At 33.9% G+C, this 16,817-nt stretch overlaps 1 protein-coding gene across 4 annotated transcripts in view; it reads right to left on the bottom strand.

Moving 5' to 3' along the window:
* Window positions 1-4,696: 4,696 nt before the first annotated feature.
* Window positions 4,697-16,817, bottom strand: part of ZFYVE27 (zinc finger FYVE-type containing 27) — a 346,652-nt gene continuing 334,531 nt past the window's right edge. For all 4 annotated transcript variants that reach the window (XM_053692545.1, XM_053692546.1, XM_053692547.1 and 1 more), the window contains one exon: window positions 4,697-12,458. In XM_053692545.1, the coding sequence (XP_053548520.1) occupies window positions 12,394-12,458 (65 nt within the window). In that variant the 3' untranslated portion in view covers window positions 4,697-12,393. The remainder of the gene's footprint in view (window positions 12,459-16,817) is intronic.

The following is a 16,817-nucleotide window of genomic DNA, read 5'->3' as shown; positions in this document are numbered from 1 at the left end:
CGTCCTCAGACTCCTGAACAAATAAAACGGTGTGTTATGTGCTTACCAGTCAGTGGCTAAATAGCCTAAGAGCTGCCCTGGACGCCACCGGCCCCATTGCTACTGCACCGGAGAAACCGGAAATGACGTTGAAGCGTCATACATCATCACGTGAACGTCAGTAGCGCCCTGGACTGCCCCTGAGTGGCTGAATGCTATTACAAGTGATACAAAATATAGTGCATTCATACAGTACAATATAACAATTGTAATATCAGAGTGTATAGGGAATAAATATGTGTACAAAACCTATTAGTACTATGTATATGTTAAAAAGACTACAGGGGGGTTATAATATCAAATAAACTAGATATCTAGAAGTATCAATGTGTATGTAATGGGCTGAGAAGAGAGCTATATTATCAATGAAAGTATGTATAAATATACATGTAGGAAACACATATAATCCCAGAATATGATTAAATAATAGGGTCTATAGGGAAATGCCTATGCCATGGGAGGTATTACGCTTACCACATATGTAGTTTATCTTCTACATTGTGTCTGTGGAATATTTTACGTAGGAAAGACGGAAGTCGTCCTACGCACGAGAATGGCTAATCATGGGTCATCCATACGCACAGCCATAGATAAAGGTACATCAGAACAGCCGGTGGCCCAACATTTTGCACAAGCAGGGCACACAGTTAAAGACCTGAAGTATACCTTAATTGATCATGTACCACCCTCCCCTAGAGGAGGTGATAGGGGACGTAGATTGTTACAACTTGAAGCCAGGTGGTCTTATGAATTGGGTACTCTTTCTCCACATGGCTTAAATACCAACTTGGACTGGTGCAGCTATTTATGATGCATCTGTTCTATAATTATAATACATGGCTAATTATGTAGTTTTAGTTATTTAGCTATTAGATATAGGGATTCACCATGGCCCTCATAATCAACTATGTATAAGTAATGCTATAATCAGGTTCTCCAAGCGTAATACCTCCCATGGCATAGGCATTTCCCTATAGACCCTATTATTTAATCATATTCTGGGATTATATGTGTTTCCTACATGTATATTTATACATACTTTCATTGATAATATAGCTCTCTTCTCAGCCCATTACAAACACATTGATACTTGTAGATATCTAGTTTAGTTGATATTATAACCCCCCTGTAGTCTTTTTAACATATACATAGTACTAATAGGTGTTGTACACATATTTATTCCCTATACACTCTGATATTACAATTGTTATATTGTACTGTATGAATGCACTATATTTTGTATCACTTGTAATAGCATTTTTTCCTTGCCACTCAGGGGCGGTCCAGGGCGCTACTGACGTTCACGTGATGACTTATGATGCTTCAGCGTCATTTCCGGTTTCTCCGGTGCGGCAGCGATGGGGCCGGTGGTGTCCAGGGCAGCTCTTAGGCTATTTAGCCACTGACTGGTAAGCACGTAACACACTGTTTTATTTGTTCAGGAGTCTGAGGACGGGCATCACAGCCCGAAAACATTCACTCTAATGTTTGATTAAAACACGCTTTTTTTGCTCACGGCGAGTGCCTCTGTTCTTTAACCTCTACATATATATATATATATATATATATATATAATATGTGTGTGTTTGTATATACATACTAAAATATGTATGTCCAATATTAAAAAGAATTCTAATAATTTACTCTCCACTTTGCACCAAGTATGTCACTACTTGATATATTTGCAATTAGTACTGCTCAGAAAAAGAATACATTTACACTATATACAATAATGTGCTAAAGAGAAATGTGCTTGTTCGTGGACAGTAATGAAATGGTATAAATAAAGATGGGAAAAACCTCAATAGCCGTGACATCAATGACTGTTAGTTAACACCAGTCCGATGCTCTTTGCACCGTACTTGATGCGCATGTTTTTGATGGCTTTTTTTATAAATAAGGAGATCATATTCAGATCCACGGCCCGCGATGTTTGGCGAGCGTATTGACAATACATCCGTGAATGCAACATAGTTAATGCTTTGCTAAATATCCCCCACAATGTCATTTAGGTTTTGTTTACATATTTGTTTACATATATACCCACATAGTGAGGTGTCTTTACATTATTCAGCAGGGCTGTATGAATCCACTAACCTGTTAATCATTAAACATTACATTTTATTTATACAATAATACACTTAGATTTAAAGTAGCTACTATAAAATGTGCAAAATTGCATTGCTCTCCAGCCTGTTTTCTTCTAGGTTCAGCTTAGATACATAATTTTATTGGTTTCAGTGTTTCTTGTTTGATTTCTTACATTATGGTAAATCATCCTCGTTTTTGTGTTAATACTGTGCATATCCCACACTCTCTAGAAAGAAATCAAAATGAAAATTCGAAATATTTTTTAAAATTCTGCAAACTGCCTAAACCAGCTACAAACTAAACATTGATTGTGTAGAGCTGTGGACAGACTAATTGACGGCTAACCTAATTGGCCACAATTTAAGGGAATAAGATATATATATATATATATATATATATATATATATATATATATATATATATATATATATATATATACTGTATATATATATATCCCAACATGCTTTCAATCATTAAAGGCACACTTTACACTAGATTTTTATTTGCATAAATGTTTTGTAGATGATCCATTTATATAGCCCATCTGGGAGTGTTTGTGTGGTTTTTTTTTTAATAACATTGTGCTGATTTTCAGACTCATAACCAAGCCCCAAAGTATCAGATGTAGACCCAAGTCTACAGATTCCTGCTTGCTCCTGTTTCTGTAATGGGCCTTTTCATATGCAGGGGAGGCTCTGCTCTTTCAGCCTTCTCAGCCCCTTTCAGTGGGTGCCCCAGCCTATCCTCATCAAAAGTGCTAATCTGAGAGTTTCTTATTAAGTTTTTAAAATGTTTTATACTGGATTTTTATATCAGTATCTGTTCATATTCTTCTTTATAGTAGTGTCTATTACATGCAGTTATATGACAATTGGTGTATATATACTGTCCCTTTAAAGTTGGATGGAAGAGTATGCATTTTTCAACAGGATAACACATCCAAGTCATGGCAAGCATTTCTGAATCCTAAGGAAGAGCAACGAGTGCCAAATTCTGCATGGCTTTATCTCCACAATCACTGGACATCTACCCCTATAATCACCTTCGGGAACATTTAAAAAAAGGGAACAGATGAACACACTGTGCCTTCCCTAGACACTCTTTGGGATGCTCTAAAAGAATGCTGAAAAATGTGGATTGTAAAATTGTGCTGAGCTTCCAGAATCAAAGGCCGATATCAACCATTGAGACACATGATGGTCAGGTCATAACAAATACTGATAAATATCTACTAATAAACATGTTTTTTTTTTTTTTATTTTATTATTTGGAAATTATGCACTTTTGTTTGAGAAACACTACATATTTGGTCAAACAGAATTATTGTTTTTAAGAAATGCTGATATAAACGCATATTATGGAAGTGAACTTAAGACTTTTGGACCCTACTGTATACTGTACATATGTCACCAAATGTCCTGCATACATAGTAAATGGGTTTATTTATTTATTTTTCTAAAACAGAATGCATTAGTTAACTCCTGCATTGCAAGAAATCTGCATACACTATAATTATTTTATATATGCACAGTATATATTAGCAGCCATTATACACATACATTTTGCTATAAAGGGCTTAACTGCTCATATAAAAATGAATTATATATGCAGATGTTCTGCAATTCAGATTGCAGATATACAGTGCTCATAAAATGCCAATTTTGTATTGTTGTCAGTGCTTACTAACCTAAGGTGGTGTTCTGCTTTCAAACTTTTCTGTCTGTGCTCCCAGTCCACACCGTCCCTTAAATATAACAGCATGCACATGAACAGGGATCCACATAGGCGGCAAGATGGAGGAAGATGTAGTTTCCCATGCACAGACTAGTTGGATATCAACGTGGAACACCCACCAGTTGCAGAAGAATGATTGGTCTGCGGCCAGCAGCTGTCTAGCCAGTTTTATGGTAGTGCCTGGGCACAGGTGTCGAGTGCAAATATATCTTTTTTTGCGTTCCACAAGTTTGCCATTCCTGGCATAGACCATTTACTCAAAGTTAAAAGGGAAATTAGACAGTATGTTTCATTGTTGTAATAAAAAGCACTAAGAAGTTGCTAAGATTTAATAGAAATCATTGCAATATGTATTATTCATCGATTTAAATGGATTTAAAATTTTATTTATTATTTTACACTACACGTGTGCTTCCGATCACAGCCCTAAATGGAGGAGGAGGCCTTTGCAGGAAGTTTTATCTTAGCATGATGTCATAAAACTTCTAGACTAGTGAATAGACTGCATAACAGGGAGTCAGATTTGCTCATGCCCAGAACTGACAGAATAAAAACGTAGGTTTGAAAATCCTCTGCTCTTAAAATACTGAGGCAGAGCTAAACAGGGAATTTCTAATAGCTAATTTTGCACACAAAAAAACAAAACAAGAAAGTTATTTGTTGATTTTTACACAATCTTTATTTTTGTATTTACTTTGATATTTGTTTCCCTTTAAATGTAGACAATGCTATTGAATGCTAAGTTAGGATTCTCTCAATTTTTTGTTGCAATGCCATAGATATATTTTGATATCCAAGAGACAAAAAAACAAAACAAAAAAACAAACACAAATTTGATTGCAAGTTTTACATTTTATTAATTTCCCACATAAAGCTATTCAGTATAGAAATAACAAATATACAGACATTACCAATATTCTTCTCAAATACCCTTAATTAAACATTAGTTATTTACAATATCATAATTTATATTTCTCCAATATATTTTCCAAATAAAGAGTAGATTATATTCAATTGAAAAGCTAATTCAATTAAATAAACTTTTCAATATTTACTTTTATTAAACTTCTAAATAAAAAAACATAGGAAGGACTTTTGTAAATAGTAATCAATACACTTTGCAACTGGTATAGAATCTACAAATGTAATTATGTTATGCGTCCAACAAAAAAACAAAATATAGAAATGAAAGTGCCATAAAACATGTTGAGATCTGTGCATATCCTAAAAGGGCGAATTAAATAAAAATAGCATGCATACAAAAATGTTTAAAAATTGCTGGCAAGTATTTTAAAATATTTTCCAAAAATAAGCAAAATTAGTTACATAGCCACATTGTCTGGATTAGACTGATCCACCCCCCTTATCAATGTTTAGCATCAGAAACATAGGCATTGTATTTCAACTGAGTTCACATCAGCTTATTTGCTTCTAGACATGCTCCAGCAGATACTGAGTATTAAAGGGATAGTAAACCCCAAAATTTTCTTTTATGATTCAGATAGAACATACGATTTTAAACAACTTTCCAATTTAATTCTATTATCAAATTTGCTTCATTCTCTTGTTAACCATTGCTGAAGGGACAGCATTGTACTACTGACAGGAAGCTGAAAACATCTAGTTAGCCAATTACAAGAGACAAATGTGTGCAGCCACCAATTAGCAGCAGCTACCACTAGTGTAGGATATGTGCGTATTCATTTTTTAACAAGGGATACTAAGAGAACGACGCACATTTGAAAATAGAAATGAGTTTAAAAGTGACTCAAAATGACATAATCTGAATCCTGCAAGTTTAATTTTGACTTCCCTATCCCTTTAAAGTCTTGCAATCTACCAAAACAAAGGTGGATATAGATACAGCCACAGAAGGAATTGTGTGGGGGGAGTTAGAGCTGTACAATTAAGAAACTTAAAATAAAGGGTTAATGGCGAGGCACTGCAGTATAAATTTGCAGGTAAAGTAATCAAAGTACATATTATATTTTGTCTCTAACCCAACATGTTTTATGTTCCTTTAAGATATGTATGTGGTAACTACAAAATACATCAACTAAACACACCAATAACTGTACGTCAACAGCACAAAATATAAAAAAATTAATTTCCAGGCAAATGTCTAACATTTAATTTAAAAAATTACAAAATTACCAGAACTTATCTGCATATACATTGTAATCAGTATCTAAATTTTAATCAGTATAGCAGAAAAAAAAAAGATGACATTTTCAGCTCTATTTTTTTAAATAATGCCCACATTGAAAAAAACTAAATCATGGTAAAAAAATGTTAAACAGTAATAAAACAGTATTGTTGAACACTAATAAAATATGAATACGTAAGCAAGTACAGTTAGTTTCTTTTCCTGGTTTAATCAGAATAAATATAATAAATACATTCTTAGCACTCATAACTTTCTATGAAGTTTGTTACAATTGTTAAAACAAAGACAATATATTGGAATATTTTCCTATAATTAAAGTATATATTTACAAATATTTGTGAATGTACAAAAGTGTATGTGTGCGAGTGCATCTGTGTCTTATTGTGTATGTATACATATTATCATTATAATATATAATATTTTTCAAGGCTGATCTCCACTAAAATGATGGTCTTTGTATATGTTTATTATGATCTGCATTGTAGTTTTCCCTAAAACAATTTTGCTTAAAGGGTCATTGAAATCCTTATGTGTACAAATTGTGTTTTGTCCCACGATCGTAGAGAGAAAAAAAAAGAAGAAAAAAAAAAGTAAAATTTGTAACCTGCTATTTGATTTGCAGCATTTGCGAGTCCCAGAATTTACTTTTTGGCTTCTTTAGGTAGTGTGGTGCAAGCAATTAAATGTTTAATGTTGTTTTAAATTTTGCAAGAAGTTTGCCATCAGCATAAGATTATTATGTTGCACTATATTTTATAATTAAAATAATGGCGTTGCTAATATTTTTTCTCCAGTAATTAAAGTATGAAATGCATAGCAGTTTTGAGAGGGACAATGTAAATCCAGTTCTGTAATCTGGGAAACTATCTCTATCAATTTAAGGGATATTAAACAGTATATATATATATAAGAGAGAGAGAGAGAGAGAGAGAGAGAGAGAAAGAGAGAGAGAAAGAGAGAAAGAGAAAAAGTGAGATAGAAAAAGAGAGAGACAGAGAAAAAGATATATATATATATATATATATAGAGAGAGAGAGAGAGAGAGAGAGTTTTAGCAATGATAACAATTTCCGCTAGCATAGCACAGCATGTGTTGGCTGTTGCACATGTGCTGTGAGTTTAAATTACATCATCAGCTTTCGCACATGCACGGTATATCTGTTTAATAGGCTGGCATCTACAAACATATTTATAAAACCTTTACCTAGCCAAAAGAAAGACTTTTTGACATAAGGGTATACACATTTTAGTAAATATCAAGCACACGCTATTTAGGAAAACTTTATTTCAAATTTTCTTGTCCCTTTTTAAAAAAGAAAAGAATGGAAGATATAGGATTTTATACAGTATCTTCTGCAATACAATGATATATTTAGGTATGTGTGTGTATATATATATATATATATATATATATATAGTAGAATAGCTCAAAAGTTAGGAGCGAGTGGGGTAAAACTCTGGGCTCCTTTGTTTGTCGAGCCCCAATTTAGTGAATACTCATTTGAGAGACCACATTATTCCAAGTTGCTCATCCTGTTACATTTTAGTGAATCTGTGCCTCTGTTCCTATTTAGTGGAATATAACTTCTTTGTATTAGTATTTTAAACATCTTGGAATGATTGTAGATTAATATTTGCTTTTCAAGTAGCCATAAAAATCCTGTGTTGTGTTTTACAGATAACATATTAGAACAGGGGTGGGAAACCTTTTTGTGTGTGCTCAAATTGCTATAATCTTTTAAAAGCCTTGAGTGTCCATGGTACATTTTTCTAAATATAATGGGGCACCTAAAATCAGTAAAGTATTCTTTTCTTTTAAATCCACAATATATATCAACAAGTCATGGATTCATAATAAAAAAAGAATTATTAAGTATTATGATTGTAGGTGATGTAACTAGATAGTATAGTGGCAGACCAGAGGTACAGTACTAGCAAATGTGTGCCACAGGCTCACTACCACTCATCAATCTAGAATAACAAATACATAGTCAATATCTTTTTTAACCCTTTCATGACCGGGTTAAAAAGTCTACATCGGAACAGCGTTCCGATGTAGACAAATTGAAATCATGCGATCGTGCAAAAGATTGCGAGATTTCAATTATGGGATCGGGTCTGGGGGGCGTCCCTAAGACAGGGCTCGACAAACCCAGGAGCCTGGGAGCCACTGGCTCCTAGAATTTTAACCCTGGCTCCTAACTTTTTTGGTTATTCTCCATATATCTATATACAAATCCCACTGTCTGGCTCCTAAATATTCTTACTGGCTCCTAATTTTTAAACAGATTTGTCAAGCACTGCCCTAAGACGCTAGGAACACCCTCCAGACCGCGATCAAATTCTGCAAGTCTAGTAGGCTTCAGGACAGCCGTTTGCGATGACGTTGTATTCCGTCATAACGGCTTTAAAGCCCAGTGCCGTTGTGACGGAATACTATGGCATTAAAAGGTTAACAGACACAGTTTAAGGTCAAAGTTTGTATCTCATGGTCATGACATTACCTACCCTAGACTAAGAAAAGTAAACACATTGAACACAAATTGAGGTTAAATGGAATATCCCATCAAAAAAAAACAATGATAAAGGAAACACCAACAGCTGGAGATCATCTGCTTCTCAATAATTTACATATTACAAAATTATAATAAAATTGCTATGTTTAAAGGGACAGTCAACACCAAATTTTTTATTGTTTAAAAAGATAGATAACGCCTTTACTACCCATTCCCCAGTTTTGCACAACCAAAATGGTTATATTGATATAAACCTTATCACATGCTTTTTTTAATTAGCTTTTCACAACAAGAGACTGGTTATTCATGTGAGCCATATAGATAACATTGTGCTCACGCCCGTGGGTTGTGGCTGACACTGCACTAGTGGGCTAATTGGTGAGTGACATTCATTTTAAACAAATATTTAGCTTTTTTATTTTATTTGTTATTTTTGAGGATACCTTGATCAAGAGGAGTCACAGATTAAATAACAAACTACTGTTTTGTGGAGCGCAGCTTTGTTTCAAAATTAATATCTAGAGGTTATCACCAAATTTAATTAAAGTGCATTCTGGTCCTTCTTGAAAGGCAACTGATCACTATGAAAACAAAATTACATAACTTCATGCAACGCGTTTTAAAAACAAATTTAAAGGGACATGAAACCCCATTTTTTTCTTTACCTATTCAGATAGAATAGAGAATACAATTTAAACAACTTTCCAATTTACGTCTATTATCTAATTTGTTTTGTTCCCTTGTTATCCTTTGTTGAAGAAGCAGCAATACAAAAGGGTGAGCCAATAACATGAGGCATATATGTGCTGCCACCAATCAGCAGCTTTGAGCCTAACCAGGTATGATTTTCAACAAAGGATATCAAGAGAACAAAACCAATTAGATAATAGAAGCAAATAACAAAGTTGTTTAAAATCGAATACTCTATCTGAATCGTGAACAAATTGTGTTTCATATCCCTTTAATAATACTGAGAGCAATAAAAGAATCGAAATCTATAGCTATTATTCTCTCTTATTTTACTCAAGCAATCATTCATTCTCAGCATATGGTTACCACAAATTACTGTAATTCGCTCTTTTATACTGTTACACTTTTGGAAATAAGTATAAGCTGTGACCATAATATTTTGAGATACATTATGTGACTAAATATATTGGCATTTTTTATGTACCAGCCAGTACTAACATAATGATAATTAACAGCCTAGTGATGGGCATCTAGCTTGTAATTTAAGAAATTTAATAAAGGAAACTCATTTAAATAAAAAAAAGAAATGAACCAAAATATATTAGGAAACAATGCATTTACCGTAGGTAATACACTACTGCTGACCATAAGCCACTGGCTAAAATAAATATTAATATTCAGTGTTGTGTTTTGATGGGAGATTCCTTTTAAAGAAACAGAATTATATCAATACAAGCAAAAGACAATATAAATCCTTTTACGTAAGTCATCGACAACCATTGCACTTAACCCTTTATACTCTGTGATGGAAGCAGCGTGACAACTGATATACAGATACCACAATAACAAAATAAATAAATATACAGTATATGTCATTCCTTAATATTGACAAAATATAACATCATACAGTTAAGTACTTCAATGTCTTATTTTGGAGTAATTCCCAACATGAGGGGAAGACGCAGTTATAAAGGTTTCTATAAAGATTAGAGCCATATGGAACCCATCAAAGTCTATAACAAAGGGCACAGCTCTGATAGCTACTCAAATCATATTTTTATTTTCTCTGTCTCTCCTTACATACTCTTTAATTAAAAAACAACAAAGAAAAACTACTAACCTAGTCTAAATCCATATAGCAAGAGGAAGATACCTCAGAATTAACAGTTCAGTGTGATCTGGAACGTAAACCATATACTGTATGTGTGTGTGTGTGTGTATATATATATATATATATATATATATACACGCACACACAAACACACATACACACACACACAAGTTCTGTGCCATTATCAAAGCTGATTGAAACTTTGATAATGGAACAGTACTTGTGTGTGTATATATATATATATATATATATATACTCACACACACTCAAAAACACACATACACACAAGTTCTGTGCCATTATCAAAGTATCAATCAGCTTATAAAAATCTTATAATAACAATGTTAGATGCTAAATCCCTTTAATTGGAAAAACAAAATGTTAAACACGCATGTGTCTGCACTTTAAGATGAACTTATATATAAAAATGAATTAATGCACACATGTAAAAGCTACTACGCCTTTAGTAGGATTTTTTAGGATATCATTTTATATGTGCTTTATTTAAAACAATGTAATTTCTGGGGTAGTTACATAACGCTATTAGTTCGGCACATGACGCTAGAATTCTTTAAAAGTAAATATATATAAGCGTAAGCCTACCTGTTAGTAAGTAGATAACAATCTCACAGTTGCTTTTTTGTCAGACAATTTTACTACATTCCCACCTGTGTTCGTTAAAGGATGCAAGGTATCTGGCCTATCAGAAAATTAGAAAACTTCATTTTACATTTCACAGTTTCTCCCTGTTCAATTGTGCAGACACAAACATATTACTAATAAAGACTATTTCAATATCTGTATGATTAAATCAGCATCTTTTAAGAGGCATTACATAACTCTTGCTTTTTTGTAAAAATTAAAAATAAAAACACGCTTGTCCTATGTTGCACAGAGAGGTCAAAATGTAAATTCTGTAACATAGGTTTTCTAGGGAATGTGGGACAAGCACATTTTTTTTGTTTTACGCAAAAGAACGAGGTGTTCAATATCCTTTTAAAAGTATTACTCTAAATCAGACACCCTCAAACTTGGTATGCTGGCTGAGCATCATGGGAAATGTAGTTCCAAAACCTCTGGAGGGCCAAGTTTGAGGATTCTGCTCTAAATCAACACTTCCTTATGAATCTTTTTTCTCCTTCTAAGAGCAAATGAGCATAACTGTTTTGCTTATTCATTTAAAAGAACTTATTTTAAACATTACAAGTTTTTTTTTTGCATCAAAAATAAATGATCTAACTTTTACATTAAAAGGGCAATTGGAATGAATTTCTTCAATCCTGTAACAAATGGTATTTTAGAAAACAGGAAATTATTGCCTAGGAATTCATAGTGTCTTTTATGACTATACTTAAAAATAAGGAAAAAAACAAAATAGTATGGAAACTCTGAGCGTACAAATCATAGTGATAAAGCACCTGGTTACTTGCAATAGATTACAGTGTAGCTGTTTTATATATAAAAAAACAATAAAATAGAAAATAGTCTGTAATCTTTGTGCACACAAACCATAGTGATAAAACACATGATCAATTTCAATAGGTCACTGTTTAGCTGTTCTATGCAGAACAAAATAAAAAAATTCCAACGTTGAATCACTTGGCTGCCGGATAGGTTTGCAAGGTATCCCCCCCTTTGCAAACCAAGGTGCTAAAATGCGTGACAGAAAAATCTGGGCTTCTGTGCTCTTTTAAAGTCACCTGTGAAAGGAAGGTGACCACATCACTGATACTGAGATTTTCCTACATAGGTGACTGCTTATTTGAATTTAGGATATAAAAGCAATGTTCTCTTTTGAAATATATTCTAGTATACACATATATTCTGTAAATATTCACAAAGCCTTTAGGTAAAGCTGTATTTTCCATCATCATTTAAACAGTTAGAAACAATCTCTAAATACACAGTGACAGTTACAGATGAACACAAAGCTGGGTTATTAGTGTAAACAGCACGCTCACAGCCGAAGTGCCATTACCAATAGGTGATTTAAAGCGTGACTGAGATATTTTTGCGCTGTTGTGTCCGCAGAGATTATTCAATCCCTACTTGCTTAATGCTTGGTTGCAAAACGCACACACAAACACGGTTTCCCTCTGAGCATCTGGAGCTGGAAAGAAAAACACATTTTTTTAGTTTTTACTTGAAACATATATCATATTATCCTTGTCAATGCCTCTATAATATTACAATGAAATATTTCACACACCACCGCTTACAAAATGAATAAGTACGAAGTGTGTCAAGAACTGGATGACAAAGTCACGGCTTGTAGACTCACAGTATGCTCGATATAATTAAGAGCCTATAGCTGTGCTAAATTGTAATGATGAATATGAAGATAGATATATCTTATATGCCATTGTGTGTGCTGTATTTAATTACTGTATAGATACATGTATATTCAACACATAAACCTCTCCCCATTTTAAAGGGATAGTCTAGTCAAACCTAAACTTTCATGACTCAGGTAGAGCAGCAATTTTAAACAACTTAGCAATTTACTTCCATTAACAAAATGTGTACAGTTTTTTAATATTTACACTTTTTGAGTCACCAGCTCCTACTGAGCTTGTGCAAGAATTCATAGAATATACGTATATGCATTTGTGATTGGCTGATGGCTGTTACATGATTGGCAGCAAATCTGCAGGGGGCGGCATTGCACAAGCAGCTCACAAGAACTGCCTGTGCAATGATAAATGCCCACAGCGTATAATGTACCCCTAAGTGCTATTGCATTGTCTTTTTATTATGCATTTGTTGTTTATACAAATCTATTGTATTTACGGGTCCTTTAATTATGACATTTGCATGGACAAATATTTATTTTATATAGTATGCAGAATATTAACTTTATTTCCATTATGACTTGTAGTCAGCAGCGTATTTTGGCCTAGGCAAACAAGGCACTTACCTAGGGCAGCAGATTGGGAGGAGGCAGCACTTTTTGTGGCTATAATTGTAAGAAGCTTACAGTTATTTTAGAATTATTATACAGGTATATAATGGGAGATTTTGCCCAAAGAGCTTATATTTTATGGGGTATAATAAGTGACTGCCCATGGAGCTTACAGTTTAGAGGTAACTCTGGACCTTTCTTTTATTCAGATAGCTATTTCCTTTAGTTGTGTTGGCTTTCACCATTTAGTATTGTGATTGGAGAAGTATTGTTTCAAGAAATCTGTGTTTCTTTCTTTTTTTATATATATATATTGCAGCAATAGATAGATATGTGTATATCCGTGTTTGTGTATAACTCTGTGTTTATGTGTCTGTGAATATTTATTTTGGAAATGCCATAAAATAAATTCACATTAGGCCCTGAACAAAAAATTTCATGGTCAAAATAAAAAATTATGTCTATTTCCACCTGTATCATGTGACAGCCATCAGCCAATCACAAATGCATATATACTGTGAATTCTTGCACATGCTCAGTAGGAGCTGGTGACTCAAACAGTGTAAATATAAAAAGACTGTGCACATTTTGTTAATGGAGGTAAATTGGTAAGTTTTTTAAAATAGCTGCTCTATCTGAATCATAAAGTTTAATTTTGACTGGAGTGTCCTTTTAAGAGCAAGGCTCGTCAATCACACCAGGGTCATTTTCATTCACCAACTATAAAATGGTGGAGAGGATTAAGGAAGCAGCGTTTTAAACTGCTGCTTCATAAATATCAGTTGCAGGCTCAAATGAGCGATCCTGCAAGCGATCGGGGCATTCGCCTCATAATAAATAAAGCCCTTAGTAATTTAGTAATTAATTGGGAGTATATTTTGAGATATAACTTGATATATAATAATGTAACAAAAAGGCAAGTTCCTCAAAAAGACAAAGCTAATTCAAAACTACCAAGCCAGACAGTTTATACAAAGACACACATTATATTTGAATGTAAAAATACTGGGGGGGGGGGGGGGGGAAGAACTTTTAACGTGCAATTTTATCCTTGCTACAATAACAATACAAATCTTATAAGACATTCACTTTGGCAACAGCTGGCAAGAGATGCTCTCTATGGGACAGAAAATATTCACTTTAATTGCTTATAGGCAGTCAGGAAGGTGTTCTTAAACACAAATCACTTTGTGGAGCTTTATTGTTCAATATCAACTCAGTATTTTTTTGTGTGTGCTTTGGAGGTCATTGTGCATATGCAAGAGACAGATACTTAATGATTCAGATTGAGCATGAAATTTTAAGCAACTTTCTAATTTACTCCTATTATCAAATTGTCTTCATTCTCTTGGTATCTTTATTTGAAATGCAAGAATGTAAGTTTAAATGCCGGCCCATTTTTGGTGAACAACCTGGGTTGTCCTTGCTGATTGGTGGATAAATTCATCCACCAATAAAAAAGTGCTGTCCAGAGTACTGAAAACAAAAAAAAGCTTAGATGCCTTCTTTTTCAAATAATGATAGCAAGAGAACGAAGAAAAATTGATAATAGGAGTAAATTAGAAAGTTGCTTAAAATTTCATGCTCAATCTGAATCACGAAAGAAATATTTTGGGTACAGTGTCCCTTTAAAGGGGCACTTTGCTCAAAATTTTTCTGTCATCCATATGAAAAAGCATTGTCTAAATACATTGTTTTTTTTTTACATGGAAAAAAAATTGAAGTAAAAAACATAATTTATGCAAGAACTTACCTGATAAATTAATTTCTTTCATATTGGCAAGAGTCATGAGCTAGTGACATATGGGATATACAATCCTACCAGGAGGGGCAAAGTTTTCCAAACCTCAAAATGCCTATAAATACACCCGTCACCACACCCACAATTCAGTTTAACGAATAGCCAAGCAGTGGGGTGATAAAGAAAGGAGTAGAAAGCATCAACAAAGTAAATTTGGAAATAATTGTGCTTTATACAAAAAAATCATAACCACCATAAAAAGGGTGGGCCTCATGGACTCTTGCCAATATGAAAGAAATGAATTTATCAGGTAAGTTCTTACATAAATTATGTTTTCTTTCATGTAATTGGCAAGAGTCCATGAGCTAGTGACATATGGGATATTAATACCCAAGATGTGGATCTTCCACTCAAGAGTCACTAGAGAAGGAGGGAATAAAAATAAAAACAGCCATATTCCGCTGAAAAAATTAATCCACAACCCAAAAAAAAATAAGTTTATTTTCATTTTTGAAAGAAAAAACTTAAATCAAAAGCAGAAGAATCAAACTGAAACAGCTGCCTGAAGAACTTTTCTACCAAAAACTGCTTCCGAAGAAGCAAATACATAAAAACGGTTTATTTAGAATTTAGTAAATGTATGCAAAGAGGACCAAGTTGCCGCTTTGCAAATCTGATCAACTGAAGCTTCATTCTTAAAAGCCCACAAAGTGGAGACCAATCTAGTAGAATGAGCTGTAATTCTCTGAGGTGGGGCCTGACCCGACTCCAAATAGGCTTGATGAATCAAAAGTTTCAACCAAGAAGCCAAGGAAATAGCAGAAGCCTTCTGACCTTTCCTAGGACCAGAAAATAAAACAAATAAACTGGAAGTCTTTGTGAAATCTTTAGTAGCTTCCACATAATATTTCAAAGCTCTTACCACATCCAAAGAATGTAAGGATCTCTCCAAAGAATTCTTAGGATTAGGACATAAGGAAGGGACAACCATTTCTCTACTAATGTTGTTAGAATTCACAACCTTAGGTAAAAATTGAAAAGAAGTCCGCAAAACTGCCTTATCCTGATGAAAAATCAGAAAAGGAGACTCACAAGAAAGAGCAGATAACTCAGAAACTCTTCTAGCAGAAGAGATGGCCAAAAGAAACAACACTTTCCAAGAAAGTAGTTTAATGTCTAAAGAATGCATAGGTTCAAATGGAGGAGCCTGTAAAGCCTTCAGAACCAAATTAAGACTCGAAGGAGGAGAAATTGACTTAATGACAGGCTTAATACGAATTAAAGCCTGTACAAAACAGTGTATATCAGGAAGTATAGCAATCTTTCTGTGAAATAAAACAGAAAGAGCAGAGATTTGTCCTTTCAAGGAACTTGCAGACAAACCCTTATCCAAACCATCCTGAAGAAACTGTAAAATTCTAGGAATTCTAAAAGAATGCCAGGAGAATTTATGAGAAGAACACCATGAAATGTAAGTCTTCCAAACTCTATAATAAATCTTTCTAGAAACAGATTTACGAGCTTGTAACATAGTATTAATCACTGAGTCAGAGAAACCTCTATGGCTTAGAACTAAGCGTTCAATTTCAGTACCTTCAAATTTAATGATTTGAGATCCTGATGGAAAAACGGACCTTGAGATAGTAGGTCCGGACGTAACGGAAGTGGCCAAGGCTGGCAACTGGACATCCGAACCAGATCCGCATACCAAAACCTGTGTGGCCATGCTGGAGCCACCAGCAACACAAAAGACTGTTCCATGATGATTTTGGAGATCACTCTTGGAAGGAGAACTAGAGGCGGGAATATGTAAGCAGGATGATAAC

The sequence above is a fragment of the Bombina bombina genome, chromosome 9 (genome assembly GCF_027579735.1).
Source record: "Bombina bombina isolate aBomBom1 chromosome 9, aBomBom1.pri, whole genome shotgun sequence".
Lineage (NCBI taxonomy): Eukaryota > Metazoa > Chordata > Amphibia > Anura > Bombinatoridae > Bombina > Bombina bombina.
This window is presented reverse-complemented; position numbering and strand designations above follow the sequence as displayed.